The 24,213-nt window shown below is 41.4% G+C and overlaps 1 protein-coding gene across 4 annotated transcripts in view; it reads right to left on the reverse strand.

The window, feature by feature from the left end:
• cadm4 (cell adhesion molecule 4) overlaps positions 1 to 24,213 on the reverse strand; it is a 152,419-nt gene that overhangs the window by 35,251 nt on the left and 92,955 nt on the right. Inside the window, exons 1-2 of one of the 4 annotated variants that reach the window (XM_084943640.1) lie at positions 7,544 to 9,945; positions 235 to 381 (exon numbers count right to left, since the gene is read on the reverse strand). In XM_084943640.1, coding sequence (XP_084799766.1) covers positions 235 to 381; positions 7,544 to 7,640 — 244 coding nt within the window. In that variant the 5' untranslated portion in view covers positions 7,641 to 9,945. Of the gene's footprint in view, positions 1 to 234; positions 382 to 7,543; positions 9,946 to 24,213 lie in introns of those variants that run through there. The other 3 variants (XM_084943637.1, XM_084943639.1, XM_084943638.1) reach the window with 3 other exon arrangements.

Below are 24,213 nucleotides of genomic sequence, written 5' to 3' on the forward strand. Positions count from 1 at the left end.
GCACACAGTAAACCCATCTCCTAATTTCACGTGGTGGTTAGCTGACTTTCTAATGTGAAATCACTTCAAAGGCAAAATGAGGACATTTGCAAGAAGAAAAATGTAAAATGAAAGTGTTGGTGAGTCACTGCTAATGTGTCTAAAAGGCTCGCTTTAAATGTCACCAAAGGCAAATACATAGACAAGGATAAATTAGGTTTGTCTGCAGAGACCAGCGTGCACGCAGATACACACCTCGTGTGCCGTTGAAGAAGAGAGTCTGGCGGCGGGGATTCTGGATGACCACGATTGATCCATCGTAGTTCTGCAGGCGGCAGGAGATCTGAGCCGTACCCCCCTCCAAGACTGTTACATTCTCTGCTTGCACTGCCTGACAATGGGCTGAGGGAGAGAAAGAGACATAAACATAGTGATACAGAGGTTGGACAATCCAGAAGAAAGAAGGGGAAAAGAAAAGAAAACAGATTGAGGGAATAGAGAGTTGTTCAATTCTCTTGAGGTTGAATCTTATAAAATATAGTACTTAAAGGATGATTCATTTACTTGTTATTCATCACACAGACACAATAATGAAAAAAATGTTGAAGAGGAGGGGAAAAAAGAGAAAGAGATAAAGTGATAAAGCGATTGAGAGCAAAAGAGAAGCCACCGAAGGACTCAACAGGTAAAAGAAGGTTCTCGAGCACTGCATTCATACGATAATAAGATGGATGATTATAATTACTGCTATTCGTTTCTTTACATGCACAAACACACACATACAACATCCACATTGCTTTGGGCTAGTCTAACAGAATGCATCAACAAACACATTTGAACAGATAACGCTTAAAGTGGCTGTTTGTCTCTTGGGCTTTAGATACATGCTTGAATGGCCATGCATAAGCACAAACCTGGTGGCATACAGCCAAACACATGTGCACACAACTTAAATTCATTCAAACAGATGACCACACTGCTGCCCTCTCACTACTTGTGTATATATGAACAGTTTAAGTTGCAGCAGCATTACTGTACAAGTCTGTAATTGGCCAAAGTGCCGAGCTATGGGAGCTTTAATTGGACTTCACACATCCTTAATGCCATTTCTCTACCAGGTGCATTCTAAACCCACTGATTACACTCCATTATCCAAATGAAATGGTTCTCATAGGGACACTTTCATGTACACGTGGTTGGAAAAGCACGCAATAACAAATGAGCACAGACACAGAAGCACGTGTGCACGGAAAGTGACTTTCACAGTCCCAAAAACTGTCTTACATAGTCTTTCAAACAAACTTGTCTGGCTCCTCCAACTCAATATTTTTAGACAAGGGGGCTGAGAAATAGCAGGGAGCCTCTTTGATGTTGCTGACAGCTCAAGAGTCAGTAATGAGGACGTTGATTATGCTCTGATTGTTGCACCCTCCATGTTTGTGGGTCAGGCTGTTGACACGACTCGGCTGAGTCACACCTCCCGCTGAGCACAATGGACACTGAGAGCCGTCGTTTGAATTCAAATGATTTGCGGAGCAATTAGTCATATGGTTCCAGCCAGGAGTGGAATGTGATTGCCTTGAAGAGAGTACCAGCTTGCTGGGCCTCCAAAACTGGTATTTACCAATTTGCATCTCCATTTGCATTCCCTCTCTCCCTGGCAATGTGTTGGCTGCAGGGAGGATTTAGAGGAAGAACGACACCAATATTGAAACACAGTGATGAAGCAGGCAATGAGAAGAACTGATAAAGATGGCAGTGCTATATACATTTCACTGCTGTGTCTAGCAGTGTCTCTGAGCGTTGTAAAACACCTTCAGAAAGCAAGAAATGTTGTGAGACAAACAGATGGCAGCTGCTGTAGTAGGAGTTGCTGACTTGACTGCTTTGGGCCAAAATAAATGTCTATATCTGCAACAGAGTGTGTGTCCTGAGCAGGTTTTGCATGCATGTCTGTGTGTGCACTGGGTGTGCATATGCAGGTGTTAACATATTGCAATTAAGCTACTTTGACATCATCTGATCCCTGGAACTTCATCCAAATCTAATCCCCCTTTGATTATAATCTTTTTTAATGAAATACTCAAAGCCTACATATTCATCACGTCAGGGGAAACACAGAGACACAGTGGGTATTGAACTGAAGTCAGAAAGAAACCAAGGGGGAATAAAGACAAAGGAGACTCTAATACTTTATGGAATGGAGAAAAAAATCTTGACAATTACCACTAATTGTAGTCATTATTGCTCTCATTCTCTGCATCAATATTGTGATTCATATCGGGGGCCATCAGGGCCTGCCACTGCCATCCCAATTATTTTTCTAATGGCTGTTATTACTCATCACCATAGAAACTGGGCTTGGCCACCATTGTCTTAAACAGATGTAATTGCAAAAGCGCTGCTGCGCATCCTGACAAAAACAGTGCCGGGTCTGCACGTGACTAGTGACCCATCGGAACCAGCACAAAGCGTGCCCTTAAGAGCAAGACAGAAAGTGGTCAAAAGTTTGCTTCTGGGAGGAGGCCAGAGAAACTAATTAGCTGTCCATTTGTACACCCACTTCTCCTGACAGCTGTCACCTCTTCAAAGAAAATTAGCTGTGGTGGGATGGCGGTAAAGCACAAAGAAAAGCGGGAAAGAAAAATAAAAATTAAAACTCATTAGTGGCTTATGCATCAGTGATGACTGACATCCGCAGTTGCTTTCTGAGAGATGCCACCCAGAAACACCTGCTGCATGCTGGTGTATGATCAATCTTAGCAAAGAGAACGAAAGAGCAGAGGGATATAGAGATGGCGGGGAATGAGGGCTCTAACCAGGAAATGATAGCAGGGAGTTAGGAAGTGATGGTTCGGGTATAATAATGCAGCTGGTGGGGGCTGGACGAAATATGCGAGAGATGACGCATATTCTTCAACTCCCGCTCGTAACGCAGCTGGGTACAGCACTTTAGTTTGACTGTAGGTTTTATAGGCTGCCATTCACATCAAGGCCATGAGCCTGTGCCTCTGATCACCAGCATGGTACAATCCACAGAGGGAATGAGAAGGAGGGGGAGGGAATCAACCTCTGTGACAGAGGTATTAATCTCGGCCCCATTAAAATCTGTGCCCATAATAAAATACTCCACAAGCGTCGACTCGTATTAAGAGAGAATGGCGAGTGCAATCGATATCATGGTAGTGCACTGATGGTTATGGCAGTGGATAAATAAAACTGGATGGGGAGCAAAAACAATCACTTCTCTCTCCAACCAAGCGGGGGCAGTATTTTATAGCAGTGAAATTCCTATCATTTCCCATGCCACTGCCCCCGCTGTCACAGCCCTGGAAAAACAAAATAGAGGCCCTTATTTACTATGGCAGGAGACATCCAAGAAGGGCCATCATTTCAAAATACATAAACAAATAAATAAATAATAGGCAGGCAAATTCATAAGACAAGGGACCCGTCCTAATGGTCCCACAATAGGGTGAGTTATTAGCCAAGGGAGCCGGTGGGTAGTGGGACAGAGTGAGGGGATGAAAGGAGGTGTAGAGAGCTAAAAGAAGGGGATTTGGGAGGCAGCCAGGTGGACTGCTGGCTCACCCTTGGTCACGGTAAATTCTAGAAACTGTCTCACTGGTGCAGGGTTAGCAGGCTGAATTACGGCCTTGCTGCGTCTCTCTCACTTGGTATCACTCTCCCCTTAACTCACTCTCTCCATGTCTTTGAAGGTGGAGAAAGGTGAAGATTGAACAGAAAGACAAGCCACATAAGAGATGAACTGTCTCCATTTGCCCCAAACAAGCCCTCATGTATCCTTGAAGAAGTGCAGTCACTGTCTCCCTATTCATTATCTGTCATTATCTTTCAACTGGACGAGGGCCAAGTGCTTGTGTTTTCTTTGCATGCTGGTCACGGATTTACAAGGGAACTGGTGCTGTAGACTACAATGCATAACCCCTGATGTTGTTACTGCTTTAATTAAAACAATAACAGCATCTCATAGTTTCCACTCATAAGGGCTCGTCCTTTGGCAACTTCTCCATCACTTCCCATCTGGATGTACATATTTTTATCTTGCGTTATCCCGTGAGTCTGCGAGGCAAGTCGGTTTCTACGGTATGTATGCAAATGAAGTGTGCAGTGTTTATATGCGTGAGTGTATATTTATGAGCATGTGTGTACGAACACTTGCTCTAGGTTAATCACAGAGTTTTGCAGCGTTCCGACTCTATGAAAAAGCTGACTTTGACGTTCTTCCACTCCAAACCTCCCACTGCAGACCCGCAACTCTCTCCCGTTCCCTCTCCCCTCTTTCTCTTCCCTGTCTAAAATTATCGCTTTATCTCACAGGGAGGCAGAACTCTGCCAATCAAATCCAGTTCCAAGAAAAAAAAGTCTCCCTGTACATAAATAATACATAATCCTTTACAAATCTTGCTGTCGTCTCTCTCATTACCTTTGTTCAGTCCCTTTCTGAAGTCCTCTTTTCCCCTCCTAAGCTCACATTTTCTTCTCAGTTTTTGAGTGTACTACCCTGTCCCCGATTTTTTACTTCGTCCACAGCTCATAATTCTCTCCTCCCGCTGTCTTCTTGTCTAATCTCATTCTCACATCTCCCTCTTTCCTCTTTTTATTTAAACCCAGAGTCTCTCCATCCATCTCCTCCCCACCTTTTGCCTTATCTAATCCCTGATTCCTCGTCATTCAGCGTTCCTTCTCCTTTCGGCCCATCTTCTTTCTCCTTCTCATCTCCCTTATCTTTTATTGCATCGTTCATCATGCATCTTCTTCATTAATGCTGTCCTAAAGGTCCCCTTTCCGCTTCTCTCCTGGGCCTCAGGAGAATTTTTGCAACTTTTTTCTCTTTAAATCTTCCCTGTTATCTCTGGTCTCTAAACTCTTTCTCCCTCTCTCTTTTTCTTTCTTCATGTAGTTTTTTTCCTGGCTTTGCAATAGTTTCATTCTGAACTCCAATATGCTTTCATTCCCCTTGCAATCTCTCTCATTCTTTCTCTTTTTGTGACTCAGTGGGAATCTTTTCCTGCCTCTCTGCTGGTTCCATCTCCACACTCTCCTTCCCTAAATGTGATTTGTTCTGCAGCTCAAGTCTGCAGCATAATCATGCTGTTTTTATAGTGTGCGGGGAGAGGGGAAAAGAAGGAGCAAGGGGAAGACAGAAAAAAGTGAGAGGAGTGAATGGGACAAGAGGGCAAAACAAAAATAAGTGAAGCAAGAGACCGAATGTTTCAGTTTCCCCTCTTTCATCTTCTCTACTTTCTCTTCTCTTAATTACTTGTCATATAGCTCAGCCCTGTCCCTCTATCCTACCCTCTTTTTTCTCTGTGTTTTTCTTAATCTCTCTCTCTTTCTCTCTCTCCAGCAGAAACTTTAGACCTCATTTCATCCATCAACCAATGGTGTACTATTAGAACTGCACTGCTAATCAGCAAATCAGCATAAAATTGTCTCTTTTCACTCTTGACCTCTCATTAGAAACATTTACTTTAATTTATTTACATATTTCAAATCCCGTTTTTAGCATTCTGATTTTGCTCCCTAGTCACACTGCCTCCATCCTCCATTGCACTGAAATCTTATTATTTTACTGCTCTCATCCCCCTTTTTTTCCTCACACCTCCTCTCCTCCTTTCAACACATTTCTCATTTTGACCTTTGCATCTTTAGGTCTCTCTAGCCCTTTAGCGTATTTCAATCATCTCATCCCTGCCTTGCCCCATACCTTCTTCATTCCTCCCCCACTGAATTGTATCTGTCTGAGCCCTCTCTGCTCCCCTTGTCCACCCATCCCATTACTCTTTTTGCTCCCTTATTCACCTCCTCTTATGCTTCACAAATTACCATCTCTTTCTCTCTTTTCTTTCCCCTCCTTTTCCCCACATTTTCTGACAGCCAAAGCTGGTTAGCTCTATCTACTCTGCAGCGTTTTACGGCCCGAGTCTGTCACAGTCCCAACAACCCTGCAACAATGGCCACCACACATACCCCAACAGCAGCTTAAAGGAAATTTACAAGGCTATTACAACCACGGCAACTACACTGGAGATTCAACACAGCCAAAAGCACTGGTTTTAACACCCCTTCAAAATTTTCCTTTGGTGTGTGTATATTGTGCATATCATATGTGTGAAACTCATGGATGTGTATGTGTGGGAAATAGAATGCAATGATATGTGCATGTATTTAAAATCATGTGTGCATACTCCTTTGAAACGGCGCATGCGAGAGAGTGTATGTGAATGCTCATTGAAGGCACAACTCGAAACTGCTTTGCTGGCTTGAAATTTAAACCCCGACTGCCAAAAGCTGACTGCCAACACAAAAACTCCTTCTCCATATAGATTATTCCCCACTTGTTACCCCAACCCAAGACCCCCTCTACATTCCATCATAGTACCATCACTATTAATGTCACTTCAAAAATAATAGAATTTTTAAATGAAGGGAAAAGGATATTGTTTACTAGTGAGTAGCAGGGAAACAACATCTCCTCTGCTTTAAATTCATAATAATAATGACAGGAGGTATTAATAGCACAGCAGCAACTCTACTGCTGATCTCACTCCACTTCATCTACTGCTCTGGTTTGTGTTCAATCAATCATCTCTTGGCTTCAAATCTCGATCTCATGCAACTCTTTTTGAGGTCTTTTAGTGTCTTGTTTCATCTCTGTACCATCCGCTCCATCTCTGTCTTTCTTCCATACACACACAGAGTGCACTGTTCTCCATCTCTGTCTTTCCATTTCACTTTTTCTGCCTCTGCGGCTCCCTGCCTCCCTCACATACAGTACAAGTGTCTGTCTGGCCAAATCGTGTTTTCCTTGTGTCAGTCTGGCTCTCTCTCAATATTTGTCTCTTGCACTTCACTCTTGCACCATTCTCTCATACTCTGTGGGTCTAACGTTCTCACATTAGGTTCTCGAACCACACTCTTGCTTTCTCTACGTTTCATTTGCTTTCCTTAAGTCCTCAAGTTATTCCCTAGTCTCGTCATCTCATGGGGATACATGCTTGTCTTCATTTTGTCTCTCTTTAACCTTAGATGTAATTACCAAACTTAAATTAGGCTGAGCAGCAACATAATCAAAAGCACTGAGAAACCCCGACCCGCAAGACCCAAAGGATCCAATGCTAACACCCACATGACACCTTCTCCATGTCCCAGTGGGTCAGAGTTGTTCTGGAAGCACAATGGGGTCGTACACAATATAGCTGCAATGTTGCATCTGATCAGTATAATTACCAGTACACTGAAAAATGATTTCATTGTGTGTTACTGTCCCTTGGTCAAATCTTGGAATTTTTAGTTTTTTGCACATTTGGACACCAATTACTTATGACTTATTCTTTTTATACAACATTTGGATGAATATCTGCAGGGAGTTAAAATGTAAATTACACTGATGTATACTGTCTATACTAAGAGTGTTTACACGTGAAAATGAAATGCTTGCTTCCTTGACTTACTTAGTGAGTAGCAGTAGAAACAACTGTGCGCATTTCATTTAACCAGTATGTGGGTGTGAGTTCATGTGAATAAGTGCAGGACTTACGAGTGATGCAGAGCAGGACCAGAACTAGGCTGCGCAGAGCAAGAGAGTAAGGAGCAGGAAGGAGGCGGCAGAGGACAGAGCTTCGGACAGGCCTCATTGTGTATTGAGAACTTGTGTTTGTATGTATAAATGCGCGTGTGTGTGTGTGTGTGGCTGTGACTGTTTGATCAATGGCTCCTTTGTGACCCTGCCTGCACTGCTACTGACAAACCAGTCCACACACACACATATATGCACTTGGATTTGTTCTCAAAAACAATGCCAACTAATGCACATGCTAACTGTTGTTGTATGAGGACAAACTGTGCTATACAGCATCCAAGCACATGCAAAGAAACTGCCTTAGCAACAAAGCCACACAAGACTGACTTCTAGCCAGCGTTTGCACGCAACACACAAACGTTTTGCCAGAGCTCAGAGCAATTATAGAGCAAGCGATTTACACACTATATCACAATGCACACAGAGAAAAGCTTACAGCAACAAAGTTCATTTGTTGACTATAGCTCCTTGTGTTCCTTAGACAGAATTTAGAATATGCATTGTTTTAATTCCATGTAATGTGGGAGATTTGCCACTGCAAAGTCATACAGAGGCTCAGTTCAATTTAAAGAAAATGTAATTTTTTATTGTAGCGCTTTAAGTCTCCTGAGACCAAAGTCTGAGATTCTCAAAATCAATAAACTGAGAAAAACAATGCCAAACAGTACCAAACAGACCGTATACTAACAAGAGTATTCAGTAATGGCAGCTATGCAATTAACTGAATGAGGTACAGGTTAATTAATTCTTCAGCTGTATACTACAGCGTCACACTTGGAGCTTATAGCAGGGTCTGAGCAATAATGAGCCACACAGTTAACCACAACAACAAATAGGCAACCTGTCTCCATTGGGTCAAACCACACTTATTTAGGGGAAATAAACCATCAGTATTACAATATTTCAGTCAAATAAAACACAAGAAACTGACATCCAAAGCAGGTCTGATTTTCTCTGCTGGTGTTGACAATATTACAACTTTCAAAATAGAACCATCTCCATTGCTATGCCCTTAAGGACGGAAGAATCTAGGGCAACAACGTTCATCCTCAAACAGATTGTATTTTAATGAGTTAGACAAGGTTTGCAGCACTTCTCACCCAACAAATCAGTAGGCAGAGAAGTCAATGTTCCTTAGAGCTAATACCAAACCATCCAGACCTCTTGAGAGACTGAGACACTATCTTACTGCAACTCATCTAGAGATAGCCAAGGTTAAATAAAATCCATTGAGTTCGAGTGCAGCGCTGAAAAGACAGAGTGAAAGTGCTTGCCCTGTGTAGAAGAACGAACTTGCAAAGCACTGAACAAAACTGTTGTAAGATACTTTACATTCAGATGCTACATATTTTGGTATGCTATATTACCCCGGAGACTTGCACGTGATCCTCACAAGAATTCTACCATTATTCGCTTGGATGCTAGAACTTTGCAGATGAGCTATCATGTACACACTGCAGTGCAAATGGACAGAGATTTTACATGGTAATTTTAGACTTCTCTGAATAATCACAGGCTATCGGACAGTTTAATCATGCAGCATCGGCTTTCCTAACGCTTCCTTTCTAACGTGTTCCACTGGCTGCAGTCGGCGCCTGGGTGCACTCCAGTTACACTCTCGCTCAAACACACTGATCTCAAACCCTGCTGTGTTCAAGGTCTAGACACAGTTTCGCTGATTGTCAGGACCTGATGCCTTGTTGGTCTGTGTAAGTGTGTGGCTCTGGTGTGTTTGTGTGTGTGTAGTTGTGAGTGCTTAATGTGTGTGTGTTTGTAGTGTAGAGACAAAGCGCAGCGAGCTGCACCGCACACCTCACTGAGCACTATCTGATGGAATAAAGTGCGGGTGTCATCCTTAGATTACTACACACTGTCTGCTTTCTCTCTCACTCTCTGTGCTACTGCAAACACAATGAGCTCTAACGGCGATTGCTCTGACACTCCTGGCAAAGCTGAAAGCGGATCATCGCCAATCTTCCCTACAGCGCCGACTTCATTGGTCAACTGGCTGATGCTGAGAAAATTACTCTGTGTTGGTGTACACCAGCAGCTCGGGTCTGGCAGGTCTAAGGCCTGGCAGCACTCAGATGGAAACAAAGTCTATCGACTTGTTAAAACTGATCTCAAATTGTGCTTAGTTTATCCATTCTAGCGCCTGTTCTCTGTCCTCTTCTTTTAATCCTCTGGTCCGCAGAAGCTAGTTAGTTCCCACAACTTGTCCTCGTTTTGCTTCTTTCCTGTTGATCTATGAAAACTGTCATAATCCCAGCGTGCTATCACTGCTGATCAAATCCATCTGTCTGTTTTCTGTCGTTCACTTGCTTATATAAGCCTGGCCTCCCTCTCCTTGCTTAGACTCTGTGTGCGTGTGTCAGTGTGGGATCAGTGTCTGCATATTTGGCATTCTATTTTGTGAAGGTTAGAGATGTCTGTGTGTGGATGGAAGCAGTGACAATGGATGCCTTTCAGGTCAACAAACAGTGGCAGTGTGTGTGCGTGTGTGAACTGTGCTTGACTGTTCAGTGTTGACTGAAGAAGAGTGTACATTTGGTTGACTGTTTAGCCCTTTCACTATCTACTAGCCATTAATTTATCCATGCAGCCACGAACAGAGGCATCATAGTGCCTCTTTATGTTAAATGGGCGTTTTTTATGGCTGCAGCGATGCACATGGCTGTCTGCTGACAAGAAGTGGGTACGTGTTTTTTGTCTTTGTAATTCAAACTGGATGCGGAGAAAGGAAAAATGAACATGACTATGAGTATATATGAGTTACGCTGATGCGAGTTTGGCCCATCAAAAAGTATCGGCTCCATATTTTTATACTGATGAAACAGAAATCATTGCTAACAGCTAGACCAACCTGACAGTAAATTTTGTTTCACCACATCGTGTATAATGAAATTCCTTTGTTCAAGCTCATGTACTATCATTACTGCTATTGGCAATAAAACCTGCAATACAAAGCCAATAGTGGAAGCTAACTGCAGCAGACTCCGCATTTTTGACATTCATTGTCCTGTAAAATGCGAAAGGCAACACAGCTTTGCTTTTATAATAGCACCTCTACTTGTTCTTAATCAACTAATCATAAACTATCAGTCCTAATGTGCCACAAGCTGTATTTACAAACATCTTAATGCATTTAATTTGAAACACGCTGTTCCCTATCATCAAGTCAAATAAAGTCAAATTTATTTATCAAGAGCTTTTATCAAAATAGGGTCATGGCAATGTACTTTATAGATTAACTAAGGACATAATTACAGACAAAAAGAACACATTGCAAATCATACCCACAACTGGTGAGTATGTGCGTATTTGTTAGTCTGCAAAGTCCCTGTGTGGGCAACCCCCTGATGGGTGTATTTGTTTTTGTCGCAGTGTGTGCGGAAGTAATGGCAAATTGTGTCCCCTATCCCCCTTCCTCTTTTTTTCCCTTTTTCCCCCTCTCTCTCATCCAAATCAAATTTTTAATGGGCTTCATTGGTGCCACCGTGGAATAAGTGTTGCCAAAGCACTTAAGGGGCTTAAGTCAGCAGCGTGCTGAAAATATTAAGCACTCAAACAGCCTTACAACTGCCTGCTTAAGTATGCCGAGGAGGTCGTGCCAGCATTTAATACCAATGGTATTAAAGCTCTCCGACAAGGGAGAGGAACAGAAATATAGATATATACAGTATGTACCACACCTGAGAACAGATACAGCCTCACCGGAAGAATGGGAAGAGACTGTGAAGGCATGAGATGGACAAGTCATGAGGAGACAAGAGGGACGTAAAAGGGGAAAGATTAGCAGTGAGGTGAAGAAAACTGAATTTAATGACAAAGCAGGAAGCAGGTAAGTGAAAAGAAGTGGTGAGAAAAGGAAGGGAGAGAAGGAGAGGAAATAAAAAAAAAATCAGTGTAGAGGAGGAGGGATGCAGGGGAATTGTGCCAAGGTGTGGGAGGTAAGGGTTGATGGGATAGCTGTGAACCAGCAGCAGAGGGCTAATGCAGAGATTCTATCGGGAGGCTTATCCAAGATTAAATTTCTCTTTGTCCTTAAGGCGCTTCTTGGGTAAGCGGAAGTGTCGAATTTATTTCTTATGTCTCCCTTGAGGTTGAGGCGAGTGGGTTTGGAACATATGAGTGTATGTGTGCGCCTAAGCACGAGGTGGTGATGTCTTCGTAGAGGTGGAGCATATGTATATGTGTCTATGTAGGCATGAAATTTGTAGGTTTATTAACTGTCAAAGTGAGGAGGAGGGGGTGTATTCCTGAAAGGTAAAATAAGTCAAATTAAGATTCAAGTAGGCTGTTAGTGTGGCAACAACACAGGCACGTGAAGTTGTATGTTAAATTTGCATATTCAGAAACGTGTGAGTTTTCTTTCTTTATAGATTTTGTTTTATGAGCTGCTACAAAGCCCTACACTACGAGAAAGTCACAAAAACAAAATGTTATCTGAACTGTCCTGATTGAGTAATATCCTCTGGGTTTTATTCAGTGTACGCAAAAAAATAAAAAATAAATAAAAAAATCAATTTGCAGCTGCTGTTTGAGATACTACAAAATGAATAGGAATTTACAAGGAGAACATCAGAAATTCTAAATTGCAGGTCATGTATCTGATTTATAAAAAAAGAAAAAAAAAAAACTATTTTGACCGAGCTCTGAGTACATTCATATCGGGCCTGACAAGCTCAATCAGCCTCTCCCTGGCCCTCTGCTCTCTTTCTCCTCTCATCTTTCTGATTTCTTGTTTGGTTGACTTGGTGTTAATAGCTACCCTAGAGCCATGCACTAGCTAATCCAGCTGGGTTTGCTCTGAACTCTAATTAGAAAAGTCACAGCTCCTCAATCTATTTGACACTATCAGTGACTGCATTTTCTGGAGGCACAGCTCAGGTTACTTCCAGCTCACCTCACACTCCTGGGCAAAGGGATCAATATGGCCCGATCATTGGGGTGGCTTTCGAATGACACCAACAGCCTTTCTTTACACAATTTAGGATTACAAAGTTTTGATTTTCTTTATTTTCACTGTTTGTTGACGTTGGTGGCTGGCGAATAAATACAAGTCAATGCTGCTCACAACACGACAGGCTCATAAGAATGCAAAACTGATACTGGGGCTTGAATCACTGGCTGTCTGAAATGACGTAGTTTGCATGGAAATAGGTTATGTGTAAAGACTGTGCATTTTAGTAGATATTTTCTACCTAAAATGATAAATCTCTCTACTTTTAAAAGCATTTATAGAGGCAGTATTCCTTAGGAGCCAATTTCACTGATGTTTCTAAGCACATTTATAGAGGAAGTAGCTTATTCAGATACTTCCTACTTGACACATTTGTCTATTCCGAGTAAATAAATAAAACACTGCTTTGTCGTAGCTTTCTGCTTTGTGTATGTATAGTTAACCCTGAGATTAAACTCACTTTATGGTCGATAACAGTACTGGCAGTCTCTTTTCACTGATTTTATGAGTTGAGGGAAAGACATAACAGGGCTGAGGTAGACATATATAGACATCCTATTGTTATTTCTAGTCCCATTAAGCATTTACAATGCATCAACCGCGCATAAAAAGGGGCAATTTTAACGTACTTTTTTTCCACCACGGCAAATTTTAAGCCACAACACTCTCAAGTGTCACACTGCAAGAAATGAAGATAAAGAATTGTGTTGATGGCCCGGTGCTATTGTAGTGGAACAAGCCAGCTGAATGTTTGATTAGAAATATGCAGCCTTTGGTTAATTCACTGCAATTTATCTCCACAAAAAACTCTGGGGAATCTTGCATTTTAATTCATATTGTGAAGCTTTGCTTTATCATGATCACTGAAAAAATGCATCTTTCCAAGCTTCAAGTTGCTTTTCCACGGTCCTGTTTTGTTGACTTGAATAGTTTGTCAATGTGTTTTTTTAAGTGACAATTCTTTTCCAAACATTTTTCAAGGAAGCATTCCCAGATGACTCTGTAAAACAAATGATGTGGCACATTAGGATACTCTTAAATGATTTGGACAAAAGCTAGAAAACACCTCTCACATCAAGCACTCATACAAATGCTAAAAACTCACTTCTGTTATGACTCACTTCTCAAGGGGTGTCTATACAATAATAATAATAAAAAATGTGTAAAGAAGTGAATGAATTTGCTCTTCCAATTCAAGCACAGGATCAAGTTGAACATCTGAACATCCCCAGAGTCATCAAATGTCTCAGTACAAACAGTATAGTTCTTTCAAGTACTTTTCACATTTTGCAAAGTTACATAGCCTACATGCAAACTTATGTTGCAATAATTAAGTCAATTTATAAAAAGAAGTAAAGAAAATGCACATTCTGAACAAAGCTAAACTGCAAATGCAAAATATTTATATGGCATCATTCAGACCTATACTGTATGTATAAAGTATCACTCTGTTCCTTCTCCTTGTGCCCTATTCATTTTTACATAACAACTAAATCAGTGGTTCTTAACCTGGGTTCGATCGAGCCCTAGGGGTTCGGTGAGTCGGTCTGAGGGGTTTGGCAGAGCCTCTGCCGTGACATGCACGGCTCACCGAGCCCTAGGGGTTTGGTGAGTCGGTCTGAGGGGTTTGGCAGAGCCTCTGCCGTGACATGCACGGCTCATTTTGTGCACCAGTAAAAAACATATCTATGTCTTGAATTTGAAAAAAATCACATTTTATTTTTCGCTAGAGAGGGGTTCAGTGAATGTGCATATGAAACTGGTGGGGTTCGGTACCTCCAACAAGGTTAAGAACCACTGAACTAAATGCTGTTTAAAAACTATTTTATGTTTGTTTTAGACACAAAAAGCACACGAGTAACGGCAGCGTAAAGGCCTTGTTGAAAAAGAATGCAAACCTGCTTCAGATCTATTCTCATTTCTGAAAATATTCAGTTAGTAGTATTCAGTTTAGCAAGCGTGCAGCATAGTTAGAGTTTGCAGGTTTGCTGAAGTGAATTTGGCAAAAATCGTGTATACTGGTGTCCAAGTCCTGTGCTTTGGATAAGAAAAACTTTCTTACACTGAGCTGTAAAAGAAAGTTGGATTTCATCAACTTGAAAGACTGCCAGTAAGCATAATTTCAGCTTCAGTTACTTCTCCTATTAAACATAGCTGGCAAACCAATAATCAGTCCAAATGGTATATTTTAGAAGACCGCATTGCATTGTACCAAAGCATCCCAGTATTTGACAAGACTCTGGATGCCAGGAGTTACAGTGCCTGTAAGTAATGTCTGCAAACCCAATGACATTTAGTAAAGATTAGCTTTAGTTGCACACTTGCAAGTTGTTAACCTGGAATCATGCAGGTCATGTAAGAAGAGCCCATAGACCTTGTTAGTGCAGATAAAATATGTAACACTAGCAGTCAGAAAAAAAAGCATGAGAAATCAAGGTAGCTGCGGGGTTTCTCATTTGCTCAGATAAAGAGAAGGTGTAGAGCAAAGTGTAAAGCATGTTGACCAGGAAGGTTGGGATCTTTTTAATACAAGCCTGACACTTTCTGTAAATCTCCTCCAGACCCTTGCCATCGTCATGCATGTAAAAAGATACACAGTTTAAGTTTAACAAGTCATTACACGCACATTTTATGCATGGCCATAGGAGCCCTACTGTGGCGCTACAGAATGCTAAGCTCAGTTATCTCTCATTGAGTAAGATAAATGCAAACATTGTTACCTGCCAACTCTAAAACGTACTCTCTGAGCTGTTCTCTGAACAAGTGTCGCTATGAGTCACATGCTACGCTGCTACCTGCTGGGAGTAACACTCATTATCCATGTGGCATTGTACCTCCCAGTGACAGGGTACAACTCCCCGCTCACTGTTTTCTCTGCTGCATTGCATGTGTCAGTCTCTTTTCTTTGTGTCCCCACTGCATGTGCTAACATTTGTGCGTTATGTATTTGGAACCCTCCTTTGTTCCCTGATATGTACACGTGTGACATATGGCTGTCAGTGACTGCATGTGCATGCACCAGCTCACTATCTTGCCCTTTACTTTGCAGGTATGTTCATATGATGTGTTACTGATGTTGATATCAGCCTGTCAAGGCTGTTTCATTTTTATGCACTCTGCAGAGGCTTTGTATATATCAGTGTGAATGTGTAGCTGTAAACAGGGTCTGGTACAGGTTAGCTGTGTGCTGTCGTGGCATAGTGTATGTGATTAGAATTGAGCAGCGATGGGCCAGCTCGCTGGGGAGTGCCCTGCCAACAGCTTTGCCCCCATTCCGCCAATTCACTAACGCCTAACAAAGGGATAATTTCTCCCTTGCATGATATAATCTTTCCTTTCACCGCTGCCTCAGTGGAACCATTTGTGGCTTTTTGTCACATTTCTCTTTCTATCCCTTCATTTTCTCGGTGTCTCTTACTGTTGTGTCTGTTGCTTTTTCCACCCGCTCCTCACTCGTATGTCTCTCGCTCCCTCCTTGCTTGCCCTCTCTTCCTCTGTTACGTTTTCCCAATCCTTTTCTTGCTCGACTCTTCTCTCACTATGACCTTACAGCAGGTCTTTGCACTGGAGTCACTCTTACTCTTTCCCCCTTTCGCTCGCTCTCCCTCTTTCTCTTCGTCTCTCTGGAGGAAAATCACAAACTCATCAGTTTGCCGGCTCTGTTCCTGACGAGCAGGCTCGCAAGGAGAATATTAACGAAGCTCCGCAGCCAATTAACACCTAAAGCACATAACAACCTTTTATGCCAGCAGATGCACATGCACGCATGTCCGCACAAACGTACCCACATGCGTGCACACACAAACACATATATTCACGATGCAAGAAGCACACAGTGCTGCATGCAAACAGTAGCAGGAAAATGCATACTCTGGATGCCACACACAATTCTGCCTAAATACAATCATTGCTACCTAAGAGATGCACACAAACACAAAATCAAACCAAGACTTCAAGTCAAAGATACACATGCTCATGCACGCAAACATGCAAGACACTAATAGATTGCGCTGATGAGCGTGGATGTAGACGGAGAGAGACATTTATAGCAGCAAGGGTGAGTAATGCAGTCAGAAAGGATATACAAAAACAAAAACAGAGGGGAAAGAAAGCAGAGAAGGAAATGTGTGTGAGGGAGGAGAAAGACAGAACTGTGGAGTGTGAAAAGAAGGCATAAAAAAGAGGGAAAAATCAGTCATAGAAGGTTAACGTGGCTTGGCTGCTCCTGACATAGTTCATTTGAAGGGTTTAATATTGGGTTGGTGCACAACGCGATGCATAAAACATGGTAGTAGAAGGGGCATTAGCAGTGAACCTTTGCACACACACACAGACTTTCGGACACATGTGGGGCAGTATCCTAGTATGCATAAAACATGGTGAGAGACAGTGGGAGCAGGGGGCGTGTGGGAGATAGGAAGAACAAGTGCGAATGGACAAAAAGCGTATGTTAATGACCCGGATAACGAAAGGCGGCCGCGAGGGGTGGAGAGTCAGAGGGAGAGAGGGCTGAGAGCGAGTTTGATAAAAGTAATGGTGAAGGGAATGGGAGAGCGAGAGAGAGACTTTCCTCACGGCCTGCTGCTTTTGGATCGAACAGCGTGCAAATGAAAAATGGAGATGAAATAATTAGACAGGCTGACTAGAAGCGCTCATCTAAATATGTAAATGCACTTAATTTTACTTTGATTTGCTCTAGTGCTTCCCTATCACTCTCCCACTTTCTTCTTTCCATTCTTTCCCCATCATGCATTTTCATTCCACTCCTTCATGATTTTGCATCTTCTTTCCCAGCCTATCTCTGTCTTTCTGTCACGTTTCCTCTTCTTCCTGGTTTTTCCTTCTTCTCTGTTTTATCTCCCTGCATTAAAGTTATAATATATACAAGTACACACACTGAAACATTCACAGTTTTAGGAACATTCAGCATTGTATTTGTCAGCAAAATTGTCTTTAATTAGTTAATTTATGCCTCTATGCTTCTTTGATGGGGTGTGGATGTGTGTGCATGCTTGTACTTGCAGCATGTTTAATTGTGTCCAAGCATCACTCCTCCAGGGCCATGCTGATATTCCAGATTTTAAGTTTAAAAATTTTTAGTTCACATTTGCACATTTGCCTCTGTCTGGGTTCCCTGTTTGAACTCGGATTTCATCCAGTAATTGTGCTACCTCCAAAATTGAAGTTCTGTCTGACTACAACTTCAGCCAGGAGTGTACTGTTTCACAGTTGCTCAGGAGAGAAGGGATGATTACAGAGATTAACTCCTTCAGCTTACAATATGGGTATCATGTTAAGTCAACCTGAGTGTCTGTATTACAGGAGATTTAAGTCACAATATGGGAGCAAAACGAGCAGCCTAAGAGGCAGATTGCATTTCATTATATCTATTGTATGTTGTTTTGAACCTTCTTTTAAAGCTAGCTATGCAGTTCACATCTGTGTTTTTTGAAGTCCAATAAATACGGCAACATTTCACAGATGCTGTTATAATTAAATACATTGTGCATAATTTCCAATTTGCTTGTAAACAAAAACTTGATAAAAAAAACCCCACAGTAGAATAAAAAAAATCGTCTTTCCTTTCGTATTTGCCAAGAAGTTTAATAATTGCCTTTTTATGTGTATTTTGACTGAGCGCATTATTAAATTAGCATACACTGCTTTTGTGCTGTCACTTGTATTTGCTGAAGTTTGTCTTGAAACAAAGATCTCAGATTAAATGAGACCATGGTACCTGAAAGAAGAAAGGAAAAATTAAAATGTGAGCAAGTTTGTATGTGTGTGTATCTGATGTGTGGATTAAAGATGATAAGAGTCACTACGGAAAAAGCCAGCTGTCCTTCTTAATGACAATCTGTCAGAGCTCTGTCCCAAGTACTCCTCCTCCTTCATCACTCTGTAGTGTATTCCTCCAACCCCTTTCCTCTCCTCTTTGAGCAGGCTTGTACCAAACATCCCTCACTGGGACACTCACTTACTGTTCCTACAAGGTGACTCTGACAGCAGTCCTTCTGGTTTCACTTCTAAGAGTTTCCTTTCCTTCACATTTCTCTCCCTCATACTAATTTTCTTCACACACACTTCTCAAAGTTAGAAAAATGGCATTTGTCATGTTGTGAGATTTGATTTCTGCAAATCAGAATATCTGGTTTGATCTATTATACATAGTGTACGTGTTATAAACAATTAAGAACTGGTGCCACACTGTTGTTTTCTAAAGACTTTTTATGTTTTTGAGAGCCTAAAAATAGGTTTAAATGCAGAAAATTGAATTGAATTGACTGACTCTTTCATGAAAATCACCAAATGACGATTAATGACTCAGTCACACACAAGCAAAAATAGGATGGCAACCTCCTTCTGAATGGGGAAAATTGATGGCTGCCTAGTCATTGCACTGAATTCTTTTGCAATTAGTAAATGATTGCAACTAGCTAGCAGCCTCAACTTTTGAGACCCCCAGAAGTGCAACACTCTGAGCCTCTGGGTGATTACAAGGTGACTGCACAGGTCACCTGCTGGGAATCAATAGTCTCCAAACAGGTCTGACTCAGACAGACTGGCAGAAGTTTTATTCTAATTTATAAATACAGACAGATTGCCCACACACTGCAATCAGTCTGAGTTAGTCTGCGCCAATAAACGAAACTCATCCACAACCTCCTGCAACAGGGGGACTCAACTCATCTCATTGCCAACTGGCTGTATTTTGGTTATATTCGTATGTAAAAGCAAGTTTTCCCAGCACCTTTGTCATTTTGCAGTTAAATTGTGCCCCAGCAGTAACTATGTCACTATTTGTGGAGAGATTTCTGAATTTCTGTTTGAAATCTATGAGGTTCTGGCTGGACTCTGAATGTGAGTAGTTAATGTGAACTTCTGACTATGTAGATGGCAACAGATTTGTAATTTTCACCAATTTATTACAGTTAATCGCTATATTATCACAAACAGATCAGATTTAATTGCCAACTTGAACCCATTCAATCACAAACTGATAGCAGACTGATAGCAGACTGACTCCATCTTAATGCAGTTTTATTGCCGTCTTGATGCACCAAAGTCACTTTGAAGATGGCAGCCCACTGCGAGTAGTCACCACTTGGAAACAGCGATTTCAAAGGCAATGAGATTGCAAGTTCATTGTAACTGCTGTTTTCCCTAGAGTGACAGTAACATAATAGATTTCAACCTGTTTATATGCATTTCATAACTTTTTTCTGCTTCTTTATTACCTTGAACAGCACTTTGGATTGCTTTTGTATGAGGTTTTACATCCTCCCACATTAAACTACCCACAGTTAAATGACTGTGTCAGACAAATGAAGATCAATGCAGACAAATTACTATCTCTCTAATTGTGACACATGACAAGGCTACTAATTGTGTTTTAAGAGCCAATGGTTGATAAATGGATTATAGTAATGATTACTGATGTAAAAATAAAGTATGATTTATTGGAACAGAAATTTATGATGTTTCGACAGACTATAACTTCTTTTCCATTTGCCCATCCACTGTCTGTCTATCTGTCACAGCTGACTCCAGTATAAAACTTGAAAGGCCTTATGGGTTTTGATTTGATTTTCTTTTGGCTTTATGGTTTTGGGTGTTTTTTTGCTTGCTAATATTTTCATGTTTTTGTTTTCTTTTGACGAGAAAATATGGATGGCATTCTTGGTGTTTTTGTCTTTTCTTTTTTTGCTGACATCAGATATCTAAAAGCATCGAATTCATTTTTCTCTTCTCTGTCCCTCCCTCACTAACACTTCACACACTGCCCACGTGCATCTGCGCTGCGTTAAATAGCTAGTTGGCAAGTTCAACAGTACCTATCACTGCCTCCACACAAGTGACCCTGACACAGCACTGTTTTTATTCATCACGCCCTATTCATCTATTCTGCTCTCTTCTTCACGTCCTTCAGCTCTAACTGCCCTCAGGCTCTGTTTATTCATTTATAACTCGCCACTGCTGTTTTTACCTACATAATAAGCTTTATTGCTGTCTTGCAGCCAACTGAGCAGTGAACATACATCTGCAAAAATCTGCACACACCACACACAGATCAACGTCACTGTGCGAGAACTATTAAGTAGACATATTTAAAGTTTATTAATCATACTTTTAATATGCAGAGAGGGCCATAGTAACACCCACACACATACTCACACACTTGCAAAACTTAAAAAGCCTCTCCAATATGCTAATTGTTTTCAAGCTGGACTGCTGACTGATTATTATCAGTTTCAGTTAAAAAAAGGAAATTAATGGAAAGAAATCTGTTAAATTTCCACTTCACCCTCTCTTTCATAAGGGCTGTCAATCACAGACGATGCTTAGTGACTCGCAGCTGGGGCTAAGAAGAGCAAAAGCTAGCTCATCTTCTATCTTTCTTACACCGAGTGGAACAAGAAAATATATCAGTTCATCTTAAGGGCTTTCTTTCCCTCATTTATTGTGCAGAGGGCTGCGAGATGCTGTTTGTCTTCAGCAATCAAATACCTGTTCACGGTCTTTCAGTGAGACGATAGCACCTGTCAGAATACAGGGCACAGTGAATTCAGGACACAAACGTGCACTTCCTTCATTTACTCCTGGACTACTCAAAGTGGAGGGAAAATCTGCCAAGGCTCAGCAGAGGGATCCATTAAATCGGCAGCTCGCAGCAATTAAGCAGACTAAATTTTATATACCTCTCGCCTCGTTTAAAAAAATTCAAGATTTCACTATAAATTCAGCTTGATCAACATCATGCTTGGTTACCTAGCTCAAGGGGACTTGGGGGATTTGAGGCTATTAAAGACTAACCACAGCAGCAGAACAAGAATTAGAGCCCGACTAGTATTACCAACACTTGTAGAACCGCCACTATCAGGCTGGGTTTTATTTGTAAGGCCCCAGTACACCTGTTGATAATTCTAATGAAGAGAATAACACCCCCAGCAGGGGACTAAATTAAGCTGCAGCAGTCACAAACAGGCCTAATAAGGCTCTATGTGGGGCCTGCGCAACAATACATACATTCTAAGCTGTGTGTTTGTGTGTGAAAGCATAACAGATGGAAGCCTTAGAGTTATGCCAAATGACCCTTCATAACTGAAAGCATGTCTGTATATTTATTCTATGTGCGTCCTTTCTAGCCAGCACACATTAAGGCTCACACACACGCACAGTTTTATGATTGCTATGGCTCTGGCAGCAGCTCTCCTTTAAATTCTTTTTAGACTTTAAATGAGGACTTAAGCCCATGGTTTGGTAATGACAGTTATTACACTCCTCTGCCTGCAGGAGGCTATCACACACACATAACCACACACACATACACTCACACACATACACCATTTAATTGATACATGTGCTGTTCAGTGTGAGTTATTTTGGAAAGACACCAACATAGTAAATGATGCAAATGCACAAAAACAGACACAACCCCCACAGAAACTCTGTCTCCTGTACATACACACACACACACACACACACACACGCACACACACACTGAGGCATAGTTACACACAATCATCCATTGCAGCTGGTCTGTTCTCCATACCTAACATCCATTGCCTAGCAACCACCTATCAGGAAACAAGCTCACCTCCGGACCAGAGTAGCCTGCCCCTGAAAGGCAGCCAATCAGGTGAGCTGCTCCCCTGGGACAAACTAGTGTGATCAAGAAAAAAGAGCGGGGAGTTAGTCAATATGGTTTCAATGTCGCCTGCAGAAATCTCCTTTCCTTTTCCACTCTCAAGCTTTTCACTCTGTTTTAATGTTCCTTTGACACAATTATCAATGTCAAAGCACTCGAACCTCATTCTCATCAGCCCTGCGCCTCTCTTTCGCCCGCTCACTGTGTGTAGGCGGCACTTTTTGACTTTAAAACTCAAACCTATTTTGCAAATATACTGCCTCAGACAAAATCATTCTAGACTTCCAGTGCATTTATGTTTTTCTATCAGTATCCTGAAACACAGATCAGGAATAGAGAAACATGGAGTACCACTCACTCATCCAAACAGCACAAATAATGGTTGGATGACATTTGTGCCTCATATCTATTTTGAAATCTACAACCATCTTGGCCAACAAAGATGCCTCAAATACAAAAATATTGCTGTGAGAATATTTAGACTGTGACAGTGTAATGCAACATGTTTGGAGATGGATGATGTCCAAGCAGAGCATTTTTTTTCTAGAAGCTGTGAGGTGACTGACAGTAAGCAGAGCACACTGTAGCACAGTGATATGAAAACACTCATCCTGGGGACTCTGGCACAATGAGATAATGATAAACTAGAACTCTAACAGGACCAAATAACAGTTTCAGGTTTTTTTATTTTTTTGTTGTTGGATGGATTTTCTGTCTTAGGTAATTTTCCCAAGTGTGTGCTACTTGTTTTTCAAGTTGAATAAAAAAAACCAAAAAAACAGCAGAATATTGGCTTGTAGAGCTGGTGTGAAAATGAACGATTTTGTCTCCAACGCTGTTAAAACAACATTAGGAAAATAATGAAGACTATGAAGAAGCATAATATTTGTTTAAGTTTAGGCAAACTTAACTAAACCACAATATTATTTCGTTATTATAAAACCAAAACAATCCTACTTATGCAGACTTACCCCTTACAAAATAATCACAATGAACACAACAATGGAGGCAAAAGATCAGCCTCAGTATGCTCTTCCTCACACCACGCTTTAATAAACTCCGCTTGCCTGACTGGTAACGCACAGTCGTTGGATCAGCCATAACGATCTCTGTGCAGCACAGGATTTTGCCAGGATCTTTGCAAATGTTCAGCGATAATTATTGGACATGTTTGACATTATTGGAGTAGTTCAAATCAATCTACAAGTTCACGGGGTGGCTGAAATTGAATCTTAAAACCTCTCACTCTACCAGATAAATTTAGGTTGACCACTAGTCCTGATCAAGCCTTTGATCCAATTGTCCGTGTGGGCAAATCTGCAGCAAATCAGCCCGATAATCCTCGGGCATACTATCAGCCTCAGTCTTTCTCTGTCTGTGTCTTACACCTTTTTGACTCCCTCTCATTTCACGCTGGTCTCCTTTTTCCTTTATTCTTGCACAGTTTTTGGATCCAAAAGTCCTTTTTATTCTTTTAATATATGCAACCAACATTTTTAGCACTTTAAAAATTAGAGCATTACACTATGTAGGGAAAATCCTCAGAAAGCGGCCATAAAATATAGCTATACCCACTTTTTAAATACTTTTTAAAAATTCTACAGTTACTTGTAATATATGCAGTGAATTTCAGTGAACTCAGTTCAGGAACATTACGGATGCCATTAAAGTATTAAGAGCTTGAATTACTTTAAGGGCTCCATTATCACTCTGGCCACCTCATACTAATAAAAATGTACATGCATAAATCTGGCTGCAACTCTGTCATACTGTTGGTAAAGTACTGTGCCATCATTTCAGGCAGCAGGAAACACTGAAAACCTCCTGTTTTTTGTCTCACTCCATCCCTCCCCGTGCCTTTCTCTGTCACTGTGTCTCTATCTGTCTGTCCCTGTGCCTCAGCTGCGATCCTTCCATCATTTCTATCTCTCCCTGGTGTGCTGTACTTTTTCGCCTCATCGCTTCACCAGCCCCCATTTTCCTCTCGCCTTCTCTCCCTCTCTCCCTCTCCCCATG

The sequence above is a fragment of the Perissodus microlepis genome, chromosome 11, assembly GCF_051167445.1.
Source record: "Perissodus microlepis isolate ML-2025 ecotype Zambia chromosome 11, ASM5116744v1, whole genome shotgun sequence".
NCBI classification, from domain to species: Eukaryota; Metazoa; Chordata; class Actinopteri; order Cichliformes; family Cichlidae; genus Perissodus; species Perissodus microlepis.